The following is a 22,848-nucleotide window of genomic DNA, read 5'->3' as shown; positions in this document are numbered from 1 at the left end:
CTTTTGTATATTTGATAATTATATATTTGCATTTATTTGCTCTCTCCTTTATACTTTGCTTTAATTTCTAGCCCAAATAATTTTTTCTTAGCATACGTCATTCTTTATCTAGGATCATTTGAAGTACTTTTTTATCATGATTTTAGGAGGTGACAAAACAAATGATGCATTAAAAAGTGGATAGAATAAATAGGTAGGACTGATACAGTTTCTTAAGTTTAATACCACCTAATTTTACATTGTACTTTTGAAGAATACACTATACTTTTTGATGAATTTTCTTGGTATCTTCCTTTAAGTAACCAAACTTAAAAAAATTTTGACTCTTTCCAAAAGTTCATTGACTTTAACTACAAATGGAATAGAAATGGCCATTTTCTAGTATTTTCCTGATCTGTGGTTGTTATTGTCTATTAATTGTGGCTTTGGTCTATAATACATTGTGATTTATCTGTGCTCCTTTGCCGTGAGTTTTCACTTCTTTGGCCTTATCTCCTTTGTTTAATTAGTTAGCAAAATTATAGGTAAATTAATTACAGTGAGCCCCCCACATCCACAGATTCTGCATCCACAGATTCAACCCACCTCGGATCAAGAATGTTTTGGAAAAAGTTTCAGAAAGTTCCAAAAAGCAAAACTTGAACTTGCTGTGCATCAGCAACTACTTACATAGCATTTATGTTGTATTAGTTATTGTAAGTAATCTAGAGATGATTTAAAGTATATGGGAGGATGTGTGTAGATTTTATGTAAATACTACACCCTTTGTATAAGGGACCTGAGTATCTACGGATAAGAGCGTACTGGAGCCAATCCCCTGGGATACCGAGGGATGACTGCTCTGACACAAAACCTAAGGGAAGGCTCAAGGAAGTTTCTTTTTAGGTAAAAATTCAAGTATGCCAATAAACTGGTTTTGCTGACAGCTCTTTCAGTGACTCAGAAACCCTCATTTCTTTTTTTCTGTTTTTTTTTTTCTATCACTGTTTGAAGTTGCCTTGTGCTGGAATCTAACTTATTACTAAGGAATCAGAAATGTAGAGAAGGAAAAGTATCTTGGAAATTAACCTTTTAGTATCTTAATTTTACAGCTGAGGAAACTGAGACACAGAAATAAGGGAACTCAACAAGGTTTTGTTTTTGTTTATTTTTATCTAGTCTGGTGATCTCGTCAACTGTACCATAGTTATAGAATTTCACTTTTTGAATAAGCTGTACCTATACTTAATTGAGATAGTAGATTCAGTGTGCCATGGGTAAAGAAAATGGAAAAACAGAAAAAAAAAAAACTTGCACTGTTCCCTAGCAATGTCCTTTTGGGCTGCTACACAGTAATGTTTGCAGACTCCAAGGGGATCTATATTCAGGACTTCTGAGTATAAAATTACTAGGTTCACACAAACAATATTAGTAGGAAAATTATTATTAAAGGTTTTGAGATATCTTTTACCATGTTCAGCCACTGTGAATACATAAAACACCCAAATACTTAGTATTTTCTGTTTGTCCTCTTTAGAAGCTGAATATTTGGCGATAGAAGGTCTTTCGTTTTGTTTGGCTAGGAAATTCAACATCGTACATAATAACTTCTTTGAAATGCTACAGTTCTCATTTATTTTCTTGACTTAAAAAAAAATAAATGGAATAGTTGTTCTTTTAAAAGGAGACATTCATTTGCTTGTAGCAGTTGCCAGATATAGTGCCTAAAAAAGTAGCTGTTTACACAGGTGTTGAGGAGATCCAAGAAACAATGTTTGAAGAGAGTTGAAGCTCTTTAATGAATGAAGCTTCTTATACCTGTTGGGAGTTGGGAAGAAAACTATTTTATGACATACTGGAAAGCTAGTCTCTAACTTTTTTTCGTTTTCTGATGAATAGATTTAAAATAGAAATGTTAGTGAAGGATATAATGTTTGCTGGTTATATTCCAAATATCTTGCCTTCAGTTTATCTTTAACCATGGTAACAGACATAGTGATGGAATAAGTTGATAGACTGCCATTGGCAGCTTAAAATTAGGCAAATGTACCAGCTTTGAAAAGGCCTGAGAATGTCTAAAACACTGGTGTTAACCTGTGTTACACTGGTGTTTATAGTTCCACAAAGAATGACATTTATAAATGCTATTTAACAGGGTAATTTACAAGCTTAATCGCTTTTTGCCAAATGGCTCATAGAGTTTATTCAAATGAAAGCTGTTAATTCAATACTAAAGATTGATTCACAAGAGTAAAATGCTGGAGAAGGATATACAGCCAGAAAATTTCCCATTTGAACTTTTGTCCAAAATTAATACCCTTACTAAGAGAATGCTATACCTGGTCATTTAAAGTGAATCATGATTTGGTCTGCTTTCTGTTTTTGATGTTCCCTTTCCCGCCCATAGTGGGATTAGAAATACAGAGTTGTGAGTTATCTAGTTTATGGAGAAGTGGGAAGTTAGTTAGCTCTCAACAGGTAAAAGACAGTATATAAAAAGAAAGTTAGTAAGTTGGCCTTATTAAAATTTAATTATTTTAGAGCTTTGGGGAATCAGAGAATGAGATCATATTTTTCAGATCTCAAAATGGTAGACAGAAGGTTGTATTTTTTAAATTACTGCTTTATGGCCACTTACCATTTTATGTGGTTTGTTTACTGGAACAAAAACTAGGAAAAATTGCTAGATGAAGCCTCATTACATTAACTTCATATAGAGAATATTCAGTACATTTGGTTTTATCAGCACAGTTTGACTTTTAAAATTAAAGCCTTTTTTCTTTATTTTAACGAAGACTTCCCCTCTCTCCACAAAAAAATGTCTTGGTAGAATTTGCACCTGTGTCTACCTTTAAATAATGTTTTTGATGGACGAACTGTGCATTAAGCACTGAGTACTTAAGACAGCTCTGCATCATGGGGAGACACTTCTTTAGGTTTTTTTTATTGAGTTATAGTCATTTTACAATGTGTCAATTTCCACTGTAGAGCACAATTTTTCAGTTATACATGAACATACATATATTCATTGTTAGATTCTTTTTCGCTGTGAGCTACCACAAGATCTTGTATATATTTCCCTGTGCTATACAGTATAATCTTGTTCATTTATGCTACATATGCCTGTCAGTATATACAAATTTCGAACTCCCAGTCTGTCCCTTTCCACCTTCTTCCCCCTTGGCAACCACAAGTTTGTATTCTATGTCTGTGAGTCTGTTTCTTTTCTCCATTTATGGTTTTTTTTTTTTTTTTTTTTTTTAGATTCCACATATGAGTGATCTCATATGGTATTTTTCCTTCTCTTTCTGGCTTACTTCACTTAGAATGACATTCTCCAGGAGCATCCATGTTGCTGCAAATGGCATTATGTTGTCATTTTTTATAGCCGAATAGTATTCCATTGTATAAGTACACCACATCTTTATCCAGTCATCTGTCTATGGACATTTAGGCTGTTTCCATGTCTTGGCTATTAGTGCTGCTATGAACATTGGGGTGCAGGTGTCTTTTTGAAGTAGAGTTCCTTCTGGATATATGCCCAGGAGTGGGATTCCTGGGTCATATGGTAAGTCTATTCCTAGTCTTTTGAGGAATCTCCATACTGTTTTCCACAGTGGCTGCACCAAACTGCATTCCCACCAGCAGTGTAGGAGGGTTCCCTTTTTTCCACAGCCTCTCCAGCATTTGTCATTTGTGGACTTTTGAATGATGGCCATTCTGGCTAGTGTGAGGTGATACCTCATTGTAGTTTTGATTTTCATTTCTCTGATAATTAGTGATATTGAGCATTTTTTCATGTGCCGATTGATCATTTGTATTTCTTCCTTGGAGAATTGCTTGTTTAGGTCTTCTGCCCATTTTTGGATTGGGTTGTTTGTTTTTCTTCTTATTAAATCGTGTGAGCTGCCTATGTATTCTGGAGATCAAGCCTTTGTCAATTTCATCTTTTGCAAAACCTTTTTCCCATTCCGTAGGTTGTCATTTTGTAATAACTATTATACTTTATGGGGAGTGCTACAACAAAATTATGTTTAAAGAACTATGAGAACTTATATAAAGTTCCATCTAAATATTGTTCTTTCAGTCACCATTCTGTTACTCCTTTTACCTCCTAAATATTTCTCAAATTTGCTGTGATCTGTCTTCCTTTATTGTTTCTTAATTCTTGTTCCAGTTAAATATTTTTTCCTCACAGCCACCAGAGTAGTAGTAAATATGAAATAGTCTTTGTATGCTGAATATATATTACATTAGGTACTCAACGTAGTATTTTAACCTATAGTAACATTTCCCAAAGTGTGTTCTGCCTGATGTTAATAGGTGTATTAGAATAGAAGAATTCTGTGGTTAAATAAGTTTGGAAAGTATTGAGTTAGACAATGGTAAACAAATTTTTTGAGTACAGGGTAGTTTGAATAATGTGCAGTCTTACTGACTGCCTAAGAGGCCGATAGAAGAGATATCATTTCTCAATTTGCTTGACTTAATTTTTTCCCCTCATTAACTGTGGACCATACTTAGGAAAATGCTACCCAAGTTGCATAAAAGAATATGGTGCAGTGGAAAAGGCAAGTTACATAAAGGAATGTGGTACAATGGAAAAGGGATAGAGTAAGTCAGAATTTGGGTTTCTGCCCCCAAATATTAGGTGCAGAACTTTCTGACACCTCTTAAAGCCTCAGTTGTCTTACCAGTATATATGTAGGTGTTTATATATGTACACACACACAGCATAAGACTACAAGTCCTTTACAAAGCACTTGACAAAGGTTAGGACTTTAGCAGAGGCTTACTTATCTAGATAAATGGTTCATTATAAGTTTAACAAATATTCTAAGTGACTATTATATTTCTTCCTCTGCATAGTTTTTTTCTAATTCTATATAGTGAAGATGAAAGGTATAACTTCTATGGGCATACCTGTAGTTATTCTTAGTAGCAATTTTATAGCCACCTGGATTCTTGTAATTACAGCAAGCCTTTTCTTGACCAATGATGAAGGTGATCCAGGTCCCTTAGATTCTAATCCTGGGAAATCTGGACTGAGTCTCCAAGACTAATTTATCTTAACTTTTTCTCCATTTTAATTTTTCCTTACATAGGTAAGTGGAAGGAAGCTAAATAAATTAACGTATTTGATTTTGAATAATTTATATTTGTTGCATGTTCTCACTTTGTATTTCAAATGATTGAGTGAGCAGCAATAATATGTTAGAAATTTTCTAAAATATAAAGATATTTAAATAACCAAGACATGTTGATACTCTTGGCATTTAAATTGCTTTAAAAATATGATACAGTTTTTCATTCTATTTATAGTAAACTGTTAGAAATATGTAAGCAGGGAAGATACTGTAGTCATGATTCGTATTATGTATGCATGATTTAGTGAGGGTTATGTTTTAGAATAATAAACGAGAGTATATCCTATGATAAATATTAAAGGAATTCAACTAAGGCATATACCCTCCTTCTTTGTCTCATACTGCATTATGAAGGAAAAGGCAGATTAGGTAATTCACCAAAATGACATAATAGCTAAGATTTATTGAGCTTTTCTTATGTGTCTGTTACTGTTGTCAGCTCAATATGTATAAGCACATTTAATCCTTATAGTTACCTTGTTACTAATAATATTAACTATTTTACGTATTTTTAGAGCTGAGTAGATTGTACTTTAGAAAGAGTTTTGCATGTTCTCATTTGCTCTCTTAATAGGCTAAACACCTTGCAAGGCAGCCATTGAGAGTCAGTTGAGGCAGAAGTGTCTGACAATGGTTAGGGGTTAAATGCCACCATTCCAAGATACCTCTTAGTGATCAGAGCCAAGGCACGAGAAACACAGGATAGTTTTTGTGTAAGGATGTGAATGAAATTCTTGGTGGGTAAGACCTCAGCTGTGGAGCAAGTACATCTGGATTTGTATTCCTGTATTCTGCTACTTAGTGTTTAATTTTGTACAACTTAAGTTTTTTTTTAACTGTAAGATAGGGATAGCAGTAATATCTGCTTCATAAAATTGTGAGGATTAATTAATTTAATGCATGGAAAATGTCTGGCAGTTGATAAATGATAAATACTATTTCTTGTTATTATTAACAACATTAATGGCCTGAACTGGCAGTTAATATCATTTAGGAACAGGCATGGGGCATTCCCTCCAAGTTGGGGTCCCAGTCAGTCCACGCTTCAGTGTTTAGGTGTTGTCTTAAAGATAGACAACCTTTAATTGACATCTTGGGTGTGGTGTAAAAGTTTTCGGTGAATATGACTCAATGTCAGTACTTTTTTAACTTTTACTTTCAAGTTACCCGTAATTTTTATACATATTATTTCTCAAACAAAACTCTTTTGATTCCTGAGTGAAAGGATTAGGGGAAAGATTTCTTTAAAAATGGTAAATTTCTTCAGGTATCTCACTCTACTACAATAAATCTCACTCTACTGCAATAAATGAGAAAACCCAGGAGGTCAGAATAATTTGACTGAAGTCAGAATTAGTAAGTGATGAGGCTGGTTATTTCCTCACTAGTAGGGTCTTCTTGCAATTCATGATGCCAGGGTAGGTTAAGTAGAAAAGCAAAAGTTAAATCTTTGCCAAGATGACTTCTTGTGAAAAGTTATTAATTGGGTAGTTACTTGATTAATTGATCCACTAGGAACACACGGCCATGTACCAGCAAGTTGGAAAATAAACAATCTTCGTAAATTATGCAGAGTGGTGTTGGTTTGCATTAACAGGAATGTTCTCATTAAAGTTGGGCCAGGAAGAAACACCACTGTGTTCTGCTTCTACTTTTCACTATATACGTAGGCTGCACCAACAGCAGACAGCCAAGACCAGAGAAGGAAAGGCAAACCAAGGCTATGCTGGGCCCCTCAACAGCAGAATTTCTGGAAACTTCTCTGTAGGACTTTGTCGTATTAATTGTATTCCCCTCTGTTAGCCATCCATCTCTGTATCTACTGTTCACCTAACATTGAAATGGGGGGAGAACCTGGCTCAGTTGGAGGCAGCTCTCTAGCCTGAGATCACTGTGGAGGTGGGGTGTGTGCAGGATCAAATAACACAGATATGGTCCTTGGAAGTCCTCCTCAGAGTATAGCTAGAACTTCAGTCCTTTATTCTAAGTGATTTGATGAATTTACTTAAGTATAAATGAGATGTGTTAAATCAACTATACTTGCTTTTTCTTCTTTCAGTTAAAGATGATAGTTCCTTACTAAAGGTAGGGGCTTGGCATTTGGGGGTAATTGAGGGGCCCCTGAAATTACACTGTATCACTAGCTTTCACTAGCTTTTTGGGTTAGTCTTTTTAATCTCTTGAGAACTAAAGAGGAATAGGGGAGAGAAGTCAGAAGAGATAGTCCAACAAAACAGAAACAGACTTATAGACATAGAATACAAACTTGTGGTTGCCAAGGAGGAGAGGGGTGGGAAGGGATAGATTGGGAGTTCAAAATTTGTAGATACTGACAGGCATATGTAGCATAGATAAACAAGATTATACTGCATAGCACAGGGAAATATATACAAGATCTTGTGGTAGCTCACAGTGAAAAAAAATGTGACAATGAATATATGTATGTTCATGTATAACTGAAAAATTGTACTCTACACTGAAATTTGACACAACACTGTAAACTGACTATAACTCAATAAAAAAAGTTAAAAAAAAAAAAAGAAGAAGAAGAAGAGATAGTCCATGTCTGCTGCTTTCTCTAATAAGGCCAGCCCCTGCTTGTTGCTACCAAGGCCAAAGAGCTGCTGATGGTCTTCTCCCCTTGGTGTCCTCCAGAACCTGGAGTCCTCCCAGTTCTACCACTGAGCTGCTTGCCAGGCTCCCTTCCTTCCATTCCGTCCCTTTCCTGTGTGAACCAGTTGAATTCCTTCTATTACCACCTAATGCAATTTAAGTTACCCTTTTGCCACAGAGTCTTGTATGGAATATTGTTGTTTTCTTGGGCACTTGGAATATTTTAACATTTTGCCTCTTTAACTCATTTTCCCCATTGATATCTTAGGATGTAGGTATCTATCTGTCCTTTTATAGTACTAGTGCTAATACTGGTACTAAAGTACTGACAGTTTTGTTATTAAGATATAACTTATTAGCTAAAAATTTCTGTTATAGAACTCATAGGAAAAGACTTATTTATTTTCATAATGAGACTTCAATAAATTGATTTTGAGCGGTGGCAGTTGCTTTCTTTACAACTTGCCCCCTCTATCACAGTACTTTTCCATGAGAAAATGTATTCAGAAGCACCTAGCCCAGTGCCTAATAGTAGATGCTACTCAGATGATATTAGCTTTCTTTTCTCTTGATTTTTTAATGATGTTTCAACCACATTTTAAAAGTAATACATGTCTATTATAGGAAAAGTGGAAAATGCAGGTAGGTTTAATAAAATCACACAATTACCCTACTGTTAACATTGTGAATTTTTCCCAACAAAATTAGGATCATGTTGTATGTAGTTTTTTTTATTATCCTGTTTGCATGTAAAAGTAAATTCTCACATCACTGAATATCCTTTTAAAACATAATTTTAATGAGTATAATATTCTATTATATATATATATGCTATAATTTATTAAACCCTTCTATTTACATATAACATTCATCTCATTCAACTGATAATCTTTTACTTTTTTAATAGCTTTATAGATAGCAATTTTTGAGTAAACAGATAAGAACATTTTCAGACTTTTGAGACATCAGTCCCTACATCAGTCTCTGCATCAGTCTCCTGTCTCAGCTGCCTTACCATCCTGTATATGGATCCTTCTTAATCCCATTCAGACTTTCTAATCTAGACTTTATGAATCTTTCTTGGATATCAGGACATCCTCCAAGTGGATGACTTCCTCTCCCTGCTTGGGCTTCAACACCCTGTGCTTGGTCACCCCTGCATGTGGTCACCCTCATCCTGCTCAGGCTCTGACTCCCCTTACCCAACAAGGTCCCCCTCTACACCCCACTGGGGCTGATACCCCACAACTGGTACCCCCATGTGTCAGACTCTCTGACACCCTGCCTTGGGCCCCTTTGGCTCTGTACCATGTAGTGGCTGTAGCACTGAATTGTTTAGAAGCAAGGAGAGAGAAAGGAAGCTATATGAAGAGTTACTGAAGGGCCTTGCCAAGTGCACAGCATTGTTACTGGCATATTGTAGGTATCTGTGTCAGAGTGTGTGTGTGTGTTTGTGTTTTACTTCTTTCTCTCCAGGTCCTGGAGTGTTGAGCCTTGGTGGTGAAAGGGGAAAATACAGACATAACCCAATTGACTCCCATCTGACTGCTTCTAATACCACCGTAGCTGCATTCACTCTTTCTGTTATCCCCAATCCAACTCATTCTAGTCGATAATGTATTTTGTCTCCCTGAGCGGTTCGTTCTTGCCTCCTTTATTGTCCCCTATTTCCTGAACTCCCTAGCTTCTATATCTCACCTAGTGACTTTGCCTACTATTTAAGTGAGATCAAGATTATTTGCCAGGAATGTGTTTACCCAACAACCTCAAAATGTTTCGATATTTTTACTCTCCTTACTTTACCTTCTTTTCTGAAACTCTTTCCTTGTTTGCCTTTTATTATGGTGTAATAGCTATACTGTAGTATATATTATACTATAATATAGTATAATACTTTATTATATAGTATAATATATGTATAATATAACATAGTCAGAATTCCTCACTGTCTTAGAGTTCCAACAGCTTTTTTCAAACCTGTTTTTATCTCATGTCATGGTTAATAATATGAGTGCTGTCCCAGGTACTTAAGCCAGAAATTATTATCTTTAATCTCTTTCCCATGCCCCATATCTGGTAAGTTTCCCATTCTTCTACATTTTACCTCACAAATACTGCTATTTTTCAGACCTGCTCTCACTGATAGATAGCATAATAGTGCTTAGTTCTTTTCTTTTTTTTTTTTTTAGTGCTTAGTTCTTTATGCTTAGAATTGGAACTAACTCTCTGAATATTTTTCTTTGGTTTCTACCATGATCACCTGTCTTTGTTGAATTTAAGGATGCTTTTCAAGACTTTTTCTAAACTTGAGTCAGTGTTATACTATATCATTAACTGGCTTTCCTTAGGCAGTAGGAACTTGGTCATGATTCATGGTTTAGTTATATGTGTATGTGGCCTGTAATACACTATTCTTAGAATTAATGCAGGGAAGAATGGCTGTATGAGGCATACGCTGACAGGACATGTGGGAAGAGATCAAGTGGCCTTAGCTGTTATTATAATAAATGGACCCTGCTAATTAGCTAGATTTTAAGATCTGCAGATGAGAATGTGTTTTCAACTTTGGTGTCTTGATCCAGGTGCCAGAGGCCAGCTAGATATGTAGTATTTTAAAATGAATTGATTTCTAGAAATCTACTTTCTTCCTTGAAAAGTTATACTCTCCACCCAAAAAGATTTTAATCTTTTAAAAAAACTTTAATTTTTTTTTAATTTGCCTTCTACGTAGATAGCTTTACTTTTCTGTAGTACACTTTTGATTATGATATGATCCTGCTAATAATTGACAGCAAAAGAAATAAATTACATTTGAAGCAAAGAGATTGCAAAGAAGCCTCTTTGCTTATAATTATTCATATTTATTCCATGATTGAGACTTCTTTCCTCATTTAGGATACCAGTATTCCTCACTTTTTGAAAGTTCAGTCTATGCCACTTTGCTTTTCTGAAAGACCTACGTTGATACCTGTTTTTGCTATCAGAAAAAAATCTAAAGAGAATTTTCACTTTTACAAAAAAAAAAGGTGAAAATAGTATTCAACATTTGTTTTGCAGTCAGTGAGCTGCTAAGGAGACAGTGTACACCCAGAACACCAAGGTCCTTCCTCAGGCAGGAACTACACGCTGCATCTTGGCTCCCACAACTTTGAGCTCTTATCTGTGTTTTAGCTCAATGTATTTTAGTATCTGTACTTTAGCTCGATTGATTTTGTGCATGTGTTACTAAGATGTGTCCTAAGGTAACTGATTCTTCGCTTTACAACATTTTGGCTTACGAACAGTTTCATGGGCAAGCTCTACTTCCGGTTAGCTGGAGAAGCCTTATCTTTGCATACTACCCATTTCAGGTCCTTCATTCCCCCAGATAGCTAGAATTATAGGGGAATATTTCAATTATTGGATTAAAGGCTTCTATGTTTTGGCTTCTCAAATTTGTTTCTAGAGTTCTAAGAAAAGACAGATTCAGAGGAGTTAAAGATTTGGTAAAATAATTTGATAATTGTTACACATGGCTCTTCCCATGTCCTCAGACCACACCTTTTTGTCTGACATCATCATCATTCATAGTTTACATTGTGTAATTAAATGATTCAGCTTCCTCTTCTGATCCTCATAATTAAAATCACCTGAGTGTCTGACTTTTATAGGAGGGTTTGTATGTGTGTGTCTATAATGGGCAGTCAAACACCGGACAATATTTTGACTAAAAACAGGCCATGTGAAAAATACAGAACAGAATAGGATAGCGTATAAATGGAGAAGTAATGGGAATTGCTATTTAAGATACATAGTAGGTTAGAAACAGGCTTTGTAGGAGCAGCTATAAGGACCTAGATATTCCTGAGCATTCAATAGCTAAATTTGTTTGAGAGGCAGTATTATGCGCAAAAAAATAATGATATTCAAAACATTGAGAGCTGTACTTTGGAGTTAAAAGTTTTTAAAGCAAAGTGAAAAGAATTTCTGAAAATTCTGGGGAGAGATTTATCTGAAGAATAGTCAATAATCTTAATGATTTTAAGTGGCCCTAATTGTTTCTTCAGTATCTTTCAAAAGTATGAACAGAAATACTGAGTATAATTTCATAATGTGCACTATGGCAACATAATTTTTGGGATTATAAATTTTTTTTTCACTGGTGATTAATGTTCTCAAATCTACTACTTCGTTTAGTAACTTTAATTTGTTACTTTGCTCAACCCCTCAGTTTCTGTTTCTTATCATACTTGTAGATAGATCATTTTGAGAGTGAAAGCCATATAGTTTAGGTGTTTGAGCAAATAAGATTTTGGATGTTGACAGCTCTGATTTCATTAATAAACTGTTAAGTAATTCTAGAAATGTATTATATTGGTTATAAATTGAGAAAAGGACTTACCACCACACACTTATTTTTGGTTTCTTCTTGGTACTTTCTGCCCAGACATTTCTAGCTACTCTATTTTTTTAAATATAGGAGACTATGTGAAGCAACAGGAACTCTCATTCATTGCTAGTGGGAATACAAAGAGTTCAAAACCTTTGGAAAACGGTCTGGCAGTTTCTAACAAAGCTAAACATAGTCTTACCATATTATCTGACACTCATATTTCTAAGTATTTCCCCATGTAGATTGAAAACTTATATCCACAAAACAGCCTGCCCATAAATATCTATAGTACTGTAATACACTTTAGCCAAAATTAGAAGCAACAAAACATCTTTATATAAATGAATGGATAAACAAATTGTGATACTCCTGTACAAAAGAAATTTGATGATAAAAAGAAGTAAGTTATCAACCCTTAAAAAAGATATGAATGATTCTTAAATTGATACTGCTTTGTGCAAGAAGCCAGTCTGAAGTGGATACATGTTATTCTAGAGGAGGCAAGGGTACTGTACTAAGGGTAAAAAGACCCTTACTATATAGTTTTTGGTTTTCTGGGGAGGGGAGGAAGGCTTAAGTAGGTGAAACAGGACAGTGAAACTAGTTAGGAGGTTACTGTCATGTTGGGTACATGACATGATTTGTCAAAATCCATGGAATTTTATAGCACACAGAATTAAGCTGAATGAACATTTTAAAAAAGTCATTTGGAAAATGGGGATCCGAGGATGAAATGCAGAATGTAACAAAGCAGTCTGTTTATTAGAAATGTATGATAGAACCTCAGTGAAGAAGGTGGCAGCAATTGGTGACTTCAGTCATTCTGGAAATGAGGGGATTCATCTGGCTATATAACTAAGAGTAGAATACCAGTTGTTGAAAGTCTGTGGAAATATTACAGTATCCACTAATAACCCCCTCCTTGCACCTCACTTCTTGCCCTAAATTTATGATAACTGCCAGTGTTCAGCACCATGAAGTCACATTTTATGTTGGCCCCAGTCCCAGTAGGCACTTAACTCAGTCACTAAGTTTGGTTTGTAAATCGACTTTTGCTTGTCTCTAAAGTATCTCTCTTCCACACTTTTTTTGACATATCCATTGACTGTCATCTCCTTCCTTGATATGGTGATTTTATTTTATTTTTTCATTTTTTTCCTTTATTCTCATTTCGAACATCTAGCTACTCTATTGATTGTACCTTCTTTCATAGTAGCATTGGATTTTTTTCTCTCCCCATACTGGTACATTAAAAAAATTATCTGTGGCCATCCAAATCATCATTATTATAAATATTGTCATAAATTAATTGAAATATAGTTCAGCTTTACCAATTTGAAAATAAGGGCATTGAGGCCTGGAGAGATTGAGATTTGCCAACAAGGGAAAGAACTAACATTTATGGAGCACCAACTATATACCAGACACTATCATTTTATATTCCAGTTCTGTGAAGTATGTTTGTGGTCCCCATTTTACAGAAGCTCAGAGGTCAAGAAAGTTTCCCCAGACCTTAAGACTAGTCATGGCGGAGGCAGGATGAAAACCCAGTTTTCTCACACAGTCTAGGGTCTTTTCTACTTCTGTCAGCAAACATTAAGAGTCATTCAGCTAACGTACTGCAGAAAACAAAGGATTAACAACCAACACTCTAAGGGTATTTTGTGATTGAGAACTTTAACTTAAAAATTCTTTTTTCTTCCAATTTCATTGAGAAATAGTTGACATACAACACTGTATACTTTTTTTTTTCTTTTTGTTGGAGGGAGAGGTAATTAGATTGTATTTATTGTTTACCTATTTTAATGGAGGTACTGGGGATTGAATCCAGGACTTCGTGCTTGCTAGGCATGTGCTCTACCACTGTACCCTCTCCCCGATAACTTTTATTTTTATAAAAAGATTCATAGATAAAAATTAATTATATTTGGTTGTACTACTATTAAATCACTGTTAAAATTTGGGACTGTCATAGCTATAAAAGCAACATTACATTTGCTTATTAGGGTCTTATAAAGGTTGATGATGAGGTACAAAAAATAGTCACAGAAAAGATAGAATATATTTACTATCAATTTAGAGATAGAAAGGATCACCAAGGGCATAGGCATCTCTTTTACTTTTTCTTTCTTTCTTTCTTTTTTTTTTATTTTAAGAAGTTGTCTCAAGAGATTCTAATCTCTTATCTTGAGGATATTCTTGTTATTCTTTTAACAGACACACTTTGGCTGATAAAGGTAGACTTTCATTTGTCCTGCCACATGACTGACCTTTGACATTTGTTGAGTGGGCCAAGCTAGGATGGGATTTGGGTCCTGTGTTAGCTTTTTAGATTTAATTTGGTTATATGTGAAAATTAATAGCTTGCTTTTCAGACTTTCTAAAATGAGATTCTAAAAGGTGAAACTGAGTATGGAAATAGTAGAAAACATTAGGACTTTGACATAATAGTATTATGGCATGTCTCCTTATTAGTTAAGGAAACTAAATGCTTAAAATGTGTGTGCAAACCTGGGCCTCTGTTTTCCCTGCTTATGTTTATTTATGAACTCTTAATCTTTTATCTAAGCACTTAATCTAATTAAACTATTGGTAACTACCTTTTTGAAGTGACACCTTTTCTTTCTTTAGCCTCTTGATACCTGAGACACTGCTTTTCTGAATGTGATGACCTAAGGAGTGATCAGATCACCTAAGAGTAGCTTTTCAAATTGTTTTTCAAAGATACTTCTTTTCTAGAATCCTAAGTGATACGTGTTTCCCATTTCACATCTAATTACCTAGGTTTTAACATTTGTATTCTTCATCCCTTCATTTTCATTACATTTTTTTTTCTTAGAAGCCAGAGCTGACTCTGACACCTAGAGAAAGAGTCTTTTTCTCTACCTACCAGTGCCCTCCTTCTCTCCTCCCTCTCGATTCCTCCATCCATGACTGCCTCTCCTGCAGCTCCCTCTCCCTCTCTCCCCTCTTTTTCCCTTTCCCCATTTTGTTTGTTTAGTGTATAGAAAGATAAAAAATAAGAATGATGATAGGTAGAAATAGATGATTCCCTGTAAAGATACTATTCATTGTCATAAACGTATTGAATTTGTTAGGTAACTAATTCATATTGCTTTGGCATCCATCAGACCTGAGTTAGAATCCTGCTTTATGAAAACAGTACATATCCATTGTGGGGAAAAAAAAAAGAGAATCTACAGCAGAAAGTAAAAATACTGTTCTCTTCTGTATGTCTTAGAGATAATCACTATTAATGGTTTTCATGTATCCTAAAATGTCTGCTGTATATATTTACATATATATTTAATGTAGCATGTTAGCTATATTAATTTCAGATGTACAGTATGTACATTTGGCTCTTATAAGTAGGCCATCAGTAGGACAGAAAGCATCTAGAATTATTAATTTAGTTCAATTTTAATCCAATTGATATTACTAAATTATAGTATCTTAATTTTTATCATTTTTTTTAAACATTTTTGTAACACTCTCAGGACACTGCATACATATATATCGTAACCTCTGTAGTGGCTCAAGGTTTCCTTATAAAGATGGGAGGAAACCATATAAATTAGATGAGAAGACAAATACTAAAGATGGAGAAGGCAGAAAATGAAGAAATTTGTATCTTATGGCTTCAGTGTTAGTAGTTGAAATAATTGGCTGAAAGTTTTCCTAGGAGTGTTATGTTCAGAGTAATTAGGAATTAGAGTCTGTGGGAAGAAAATTTAGAATTATCCTTGCTGTCATTATGAAGAGTATTTTAAGTGATCAGTATAGGATTGCCAGACCTGTTGTTGAAGATACAGGATGAACCTGTAGGGGGCAAAGTGTTTGGTCCTCTGGGACCAGGTTAAAAAAAGCTGACTGTAGATCAGCTCTGGTTGGGTAAGAGTACACCAGAGGTTTAAGGTGTTCAGAGCATCTGCGGGAGTAATAACCAGAGCGTTGATAAAATTTCTTAACCACAGCCAGACTCCAGAGAATGAAATTCACTTTTTTAACATGTACAAAGCTGTTGCCTGCACATTAGATCTAAATCAGAATTTCAGCCTTTTCTTCAAATATAAGAGAACAAAGTTTTTTCGTCTTTGAAACAGAACATCACTTATAAACAATATGGTTGGATATCTATAGAACTACTCATGAATTAATTACCTAGGTATTTCTAAGTCTGTCTACCAACAAAAAATCATGTGCTTATATATCCTTTTGTTCCTGTATAATGTTAGGCACTTTTCTAGACACCCAAATAGTAGAGGCATTTTGTGGGGCAGGGAAGAGCATTTAGGAGATAGCCGAAACTTGAAAGTAGCCAGAATTTTATATAATATTTTTCTCAATTAAAGAACATATTCTTTGATTAAAATTCCTGTTCTGTTAGACAAATATTACTACTAAGTTTCCTTTAATCTTTTGTATGGCATTTTAAAATGTAGTTATTTTCTCTTGGTTTGGTCTATTGCACTTGCACTATTTCATAGTCCCTGACTTTAGATTATGGGACTATATTGCCGTGTCCATATTCTTGAGTCATCTTAAAATAAAAATGCAGTTCTTTTTAAAGAACTTGAAAACAAAATACTTCCAAAATAGTTATTAAAACATATTGGTACCTATTCTTTATTAGTCTTGGTTTTTGTTTCACTGAAGAGTATGCAGTACATTGAAACAGTTAAAACATTTAAACGATAAATTTTGATTAAGCCCAGTCATTTCTGAATTACTGCAGTAGAGCAGAATTACTCTTATGGAATCTATGTTCCCACATTGATTTTAAGGAGGCTGACTGAATTCAGAATTTAGATGGTTAGTGGCAATTAGTCACTGCAGGTCATCTCTACCATTATGTCTAACCATTTGGTTTTTGCTTACCTAGGACTTCTTAATCATGTGTTAATAGAGATTGATGGTAGTTTTGGTTATATGTAAGTGAAGTCAGTCTATGTGGTGTGGTCTAGATGTTATACAATTTTAATTACGGGATATATTATATCATAAAGTGATTTTTTTAAAGGAGGTACTCGGGATTGAACCCAAGATCTCACACAAGCTAAGCATGTGCTCTACCACTGAGCTATATCCCACCCCCTCATAAAGTGATTTTTAAGATAAGAAAGGAGTCACAGGAAAGTGATGAAAAAAGGAACAATAATATTTATAATATTTAAAGGAGCAGAGCAATTAGTATGAATAAGGTAATGTGTAGAAGAGAATAATAGAAATGAGGGGCTCTTGTGGAACATCCCCAGATACACACTGGATGGCTGGGTATTGCTTTCTCTCTGCTTGAAAATGTACAAGAACATGTATATCCTTGAAAAGTCTTTATGAAAGTCGTACCTTTTAAAATGATTTAATAAATCATTTTGTTCTACTTCCTTCATGTCTATCTTTAAACCATTCTCATATTCTCAATTTCTCATTTCTTGTAATGAGATTTTAAAATATAACGTGAAGATAAGAGGATTTCTGGATAGAAAGATGTGAGTCAGAAAATACTCTTTCTTGAATTTTCTCATAATCTTTGCCTATCTCTGTTCTCTGTCTCTAGTCTCTAAATTGTAATTACCTGAAGTAATTTTAATTTCTTAGGATTCTAATTTTCAATTAATGCTAATGAAAAATGTCAGTTAAAATTATAGGTTGTTGACCCATTTCAGTGACTATTGGATATAGGAGATTAAGTGGAAACTGGAAATGATAGGAGCTAACAGCAGAGAACTTGGTCAAGAATAGTAAAAATGGTTTGTTCATCCTGCCCAGGTAAAGCTTATCTTTCAGAGAGCTTTCCAGCATCTAAGAGTAATAGACATAGAAGCTACAAAGATTCTACTTCTTGATGCTTTCCCTGTGTCTTCAGTCACTTACATGATTGTATTTTTCAATTTAAACCTTAATCCAAGTGGTAATTGTGGTCTCCGTGCTTACGAATTTTTACTTCTGCAGAATATTGGTATTTTTCCTCTAAAAATAACTCCATAAAGAATTTATCACTTGGGAGTTTTTTCTTGAATGTACAAGGGCTGTAGCAATTGTGTTTATTTAAAATAAAAAGTACCCTAGGGCCACTACCCTAGGTTTTTAAACTTCTTACTAGTGTATCAGAATAATCTGGAGGGATTTTAAAACAGATTGTTGAATATCACACCCATATTTCTGATTTAGTAACTCTGGAGTGAGACCAGAGAGTCTGCATTTCTAACAAGTTCCAGTTGTTGCTGAAACTGCCAGTCCTGAAAACATTCTTGAGAGCCAGTGCCATGCAGTATTGATCACACAAAAGTCTAATCTGTGCTGAGTGAACATTAAGTTGCTTGTAATTCAACAGAGTTATACCAACTGGATGGGTACCAACAATGATCATTTAATTTAGTATTTTTAATTTATTTTCATAGATTGGAGCATATGATCAACAAATATGGGAAAAATCTGTTGAACAGAGGGAAATCAAGGTAACAAGTTTATTTCATTTTGTGTATTCTTTGAATTGAATATTAACCATATTTTATTTAATGTCTTTCCATATACCTTTTAAGGTAAATTAATACTACTTATTTTATCCAAACTTTTCAATAAAGAGGTAAAATCTTTGTGATGGCATATTCATATGTCTTTACCTCTGACAATTTTTCTTTTTTTTTTTTTGCTTTTTAGCATCTTTCTGTTCTTTTAAAATTTAATTTCTAATGATTATTTTTTGTCAGCTTTCTTCCCCTTTCACTTGTCACCTTATACTTCTAGTTTACTTTTCCTCCCTTTTGATGCTGTCATTGCTCTGTACAGTTTATTAAACTGGTAAGTGTTTCAGGATTTTCCCCACCTGAGTGGTCCTCTGCAAGTGTTGCTCTGCTTCATTGAGATCTGCTTTTTGGTGCTACTAACAGAATGACTTGGGTGCAAAGAGAATCGCTGAACCAGTTAGTTGTTTTTTTTAAAAGACTTTAGGAAAATAAAGCATTAATTAAAATGTCTTGTAGTAGATAGTTTCTTCTTGAACATGTAATCATTTATGCTGATAAGATAAACTCAGGCTACCTTGCTAGCATGGAAACTATTTTTTAACTAAATTTGTTCTGTTTCTCAGCAAACACATCTTTTTGGTAATAAGATTTATAGTTTTCATTTATGTAGATAATACTAATCAGTGTGTTCCTGCACGAGCTAAACTTAATATTGGCCCAGAGAATGTTACTTTAGTTGCTTGACAGTTTCTATTTTGTACAGAAAGGTTTATATTAAGTTGAAAACCATTATCTAAAATTACTTAAAAATCTGTTACAAAAATCACAGTGTTTAGACAACTTAGTCGCCTGTAATAAAGAGCAAGATTAGTTGCCACTTGTCAATTTTAATCTTTGAGCTATTTTCTTGAAGAAATAATAGAGTTAACAAAGTTGCATAACACGTAGTAACACCTACTATGTGTTAAATACAGGATTAAATCGGGAAAAAAGATAAAATGGATTATAATTTTGTAGATGAGATACATAATTACAAGTAAGATCAGTTCAATTAAGAGAGGGATGTTTAGGTCTCTATTTGGGAGCAAACAGGGGAAGCAGCCCTGGGGAGGTTAGGAAAGACTTCACTCAGAGGAAGTGACTCAGGAGCTGAGTTTGAGAGACATTAGGGAGAATGAGGAAGACATTCTAGGCAGAATGAAGAGCATATGGAAAAATGCATAAAGGAAGGAAGTAGCATGACTGACTGAGAAATCCTCAAGGGACTTGATGGGTAATAGGTTGGATGGAAAAGGAGATTAGGGTGATTAGAAGTAAAATTAGAAAGGAAAATGGAGGTCAGATCATGAAGGGGCTTCACTGTCTTACCCAAGAATCTAGACATAATCTGGAAAACAATGAGGGAGACATTGAAGGATTTTAAGCAGAAAAAAGTTACCTGATTAAATTTCTATTTTAACAACTTCGCTAAGCCAGGACTAAGTATGATGGGAAATACTAGAAAAAGAGCAGATATAGAATTCTGTTTTAGAAATATCCTGGTGGTACTTAGGAGTGAGTTTTGGGAGTCTTCAGTATGTAAAATGTGTATATATAGGTACATGTGGCTTTCTATATATTATATATTATGCACATTATACAGACATAGCTGTAGAAGTGAGTGGATTTACGTTGAATGAGGAGAGAAAAAGGCTGAGAATGGAACACTGGGAAATAACATTGAATGGATAGGTGAAGGAAGAGATGTAAGGGGAGGAGGAAAGAGAAGTGAGAGCTCTATGAGACAGTAGTCTGGTGAGAAGAGTTGGAATAGTCAAGCAAACAGAGCAGCAGAGTAGTCTAGTAAGGCCTTAAAATCACTTACGCTCTCTGACAGTCTGTAACTTGTTGGACAGGGAATATTAAGTACCTTGAGAGGTTGTGTTACCAATTGGTACAAATAAATTTTAATAAATAGGTAAATTTACAAATATGGAATCTATGAGGATTGACTGTATATAAAATTATCATGGCTTTATCATCAACCCTGACCCTTTCTTTCTCTTTTATTTTTGTGTCTGTGGGTAGTTTGCAACTTCAGATGGACAGGCTATTTGAAGGGTTTCAAGAATTAATTACATCTTGATTTCAGGGTGCATTTTTGGTTTAAACATCTCAGTTAATTCTGAGCTCAAATGCTGTCCACTTCTTTGTTTTACATGCAAATAGTACTTGATCAGATTTTTAATTTAGGGGGTCGTTGATAACTTAAATTAGAATGAAACAAAGGATTTTTTGCATTTACTTGGTTAATTGAACCAACAGTAAGCAAATCTAAACACTGTGTCATCTCTCAGTTCTTGGGTCCCAAGGAGTTTAGCCTAAGCTCTTCCAGTTCTTAACATCCTGGTCTTCAGTGTAATTTATCTTTTGATAGTTTTTTTCATTGATTTTGATCTCCACCCCTGCTCTAACTCTGTACACTATGGCAGAAACTTAATCTTAGTGTTTAGTAATTTCAAGTTTAAACTAATTCAATTCATGGTTCCTGCTTTCCCCCTTTTCCTCCTACTGGGCATGGCATCTAAGTTCTGAGGTGATGAGGTGGCATTGTGGTCCGGTTAGTGGTTGGCATGTGAACATAGTGGCAACCCTGAGGTGTGCATCATCCTCTCTGGGTCTCAGCTGATACCACCCCTACATGGTGGCATCTGCTAAAAAGTCTGCATCCCTGTCTGTCCTCAGCCTGTGACCCACTGCTTTCTGCAACAATGCCCCCGGAATCACACTTAAGGGCCCTTCAGGGCCACTGCTCTCCCAGCCAAACTCAACACTTTCCTGTGCAAAACTGGGGCCAGCACAGTCTTGTGTACCATCTTAGGCTGTACATCCAAATTGATTCGTAGCGATAGTCTTTGTTTTAGAATTATACTTTTCGTAATAAACAGGCCTCAAATGTTACGGACATCCCTAAACTTACCATTTTGGAAAGTAAAACAGTTTATTACAATACTATACTTGTGTTCCATTTCCAACAAATATATAACTTGTTAATTTTTGTCTATTACTTAGTTTTTTTTTTAATGAAATCTTTAGGGGTGATTCTTCTTTGCTATTCTAGATTTTAAAAGTATATGTATATAGAATTCCAGTACTACCTTTTTACTGAGTTGTAATTGGGGCATATAACACTGTATTAGTTTCAGGTGTACAACATAATGATTCATTATTTGTATATAATAAGAAGTGATCACCATAGTAAGTCTAGTTTAAATATTTGTCCCCATACATGGTTACAAAAGTATTTTTTCTTGTCATGAGGACTTTAAAGATCTACGGTCTTATCAATACAACTTTTAATATATTACAGGGGTTAAGGAATAAACCAAAGAAAACAGCACATGTAAAACCAGACCTCATAGATGTCGATCTTGTAAGAGGTGAGCCTTGAGTAAATAAATGCTTAATACAATTAGAAATTGACCTTAAAGAAACAGAATTCAAAATGGGTTAAATACATATGTTTGTGAGCCTAAAAGAAGGCAAGAATAGTTTAAAAAGAGAGAATGGAGCATTTAAATATTATTGACTAGTCTTTTCTCCCACCAGAAATCATACCAAGAACTAATAAATGTAAAAGAAAAGCAGCTTATATTTGCCTAGCAAACTGTAAGGCTTTTTATAAAAATTCCTAACTGGAACTGATATTTGAACATTGTCTTCTGTTAATAAAATATATGGGAGAAATTTTGCTGTTATTTCAGTTAAAAATAGTTTATTTTTTCAAAGTATCTGAATTAATATGATAGCACGAGTAATGTTTTTAAAAGTATCCCCTACCCAAAATTGGACATTTGCCACTCATACTATAGTACCAAGTAAAATTACACATTTTACTGTTCTTCGCATGTTGAATTTTTTTCTGTAAGGGAATTAAAGAATAACAAGTGTTCTCTGTCATTTTACTTTTTTCAGGGTCTGCATTTGCTAAGGCAAAACCTGAAAGTCCATGGACTTCTCTGACTAGAAAGGGAATTGTTCGAGTTGTATTTTTTCCCTTTTTCTTCCGGTGGTGGTTACAAGTAACATCAAAAGTCATCTTTTTCTGGCTTCTTGTCCTTTATCTTCTTCAAGGTATAATTAAGTGATAGAAATGCATTTTGCTTTTAACTTCAGTGTGTTTTATTCTTAGGGTTACTAAGGCTTTTTTTATTTTAAAACATATGCTAATTAATACTGAGTGTGAAGATATGCACTTACTATGATATTTAATAAGTTCGGTATTAAAAAA

At 34.5% G+C, this 22,848-nt stretch overlaps 1 protein-coding gene across 15 annotated transcripts in view; it reads left to right on the top strand.

Annotated features, from left to right (window-relative positions):
- Positions 1-22,848, top strand: part of PHTF2 (putative homeodomain transcription factor 2) — a 164,887-nt gene that overhangs the window by 34,276 nt on the left and 107,763 nt on the right. For 14 of the 15 annotated variants that reach the window (XM_072965158.1, XM_072965156.1, XM_072965159.1 and 11 more), the window contains 3 exons: positions 18,513-18,569; positions 21,928-21,997; positions 22,533-22,691. In XM_072965158.1, coding sequence (XP_072821259.1) covers positions 18,513-18,569; positions 21,928-21,997; positions 22,533-22,691 — 286 coding nt within the window. The remainder of the gene's footprint in view (positions 1-18,512; positions 18,570-21,927; positions 21,998-22,532; positions 22,692-22,848) is intronic. The other variant, XM_072965157.1, reaches the window with a different exon arrangement.

Source organism: Vicugna pacos, chromosome 7 (assembly GCF_048564905.1).
Source record: "Vicugna pacos chromosome 7, VicPac4, whole genome shotgun sequence".
NCBI lineage: Eukaryota > Metazoa > Chordata > Mammalia > Artiodactyla > Camelidae > Vicugna > Vicugna pacos.
Note: the sequence above shows the minus strand (reverse complement) of the source record. Positions and strands in the feature narration are given on the sequence as shown.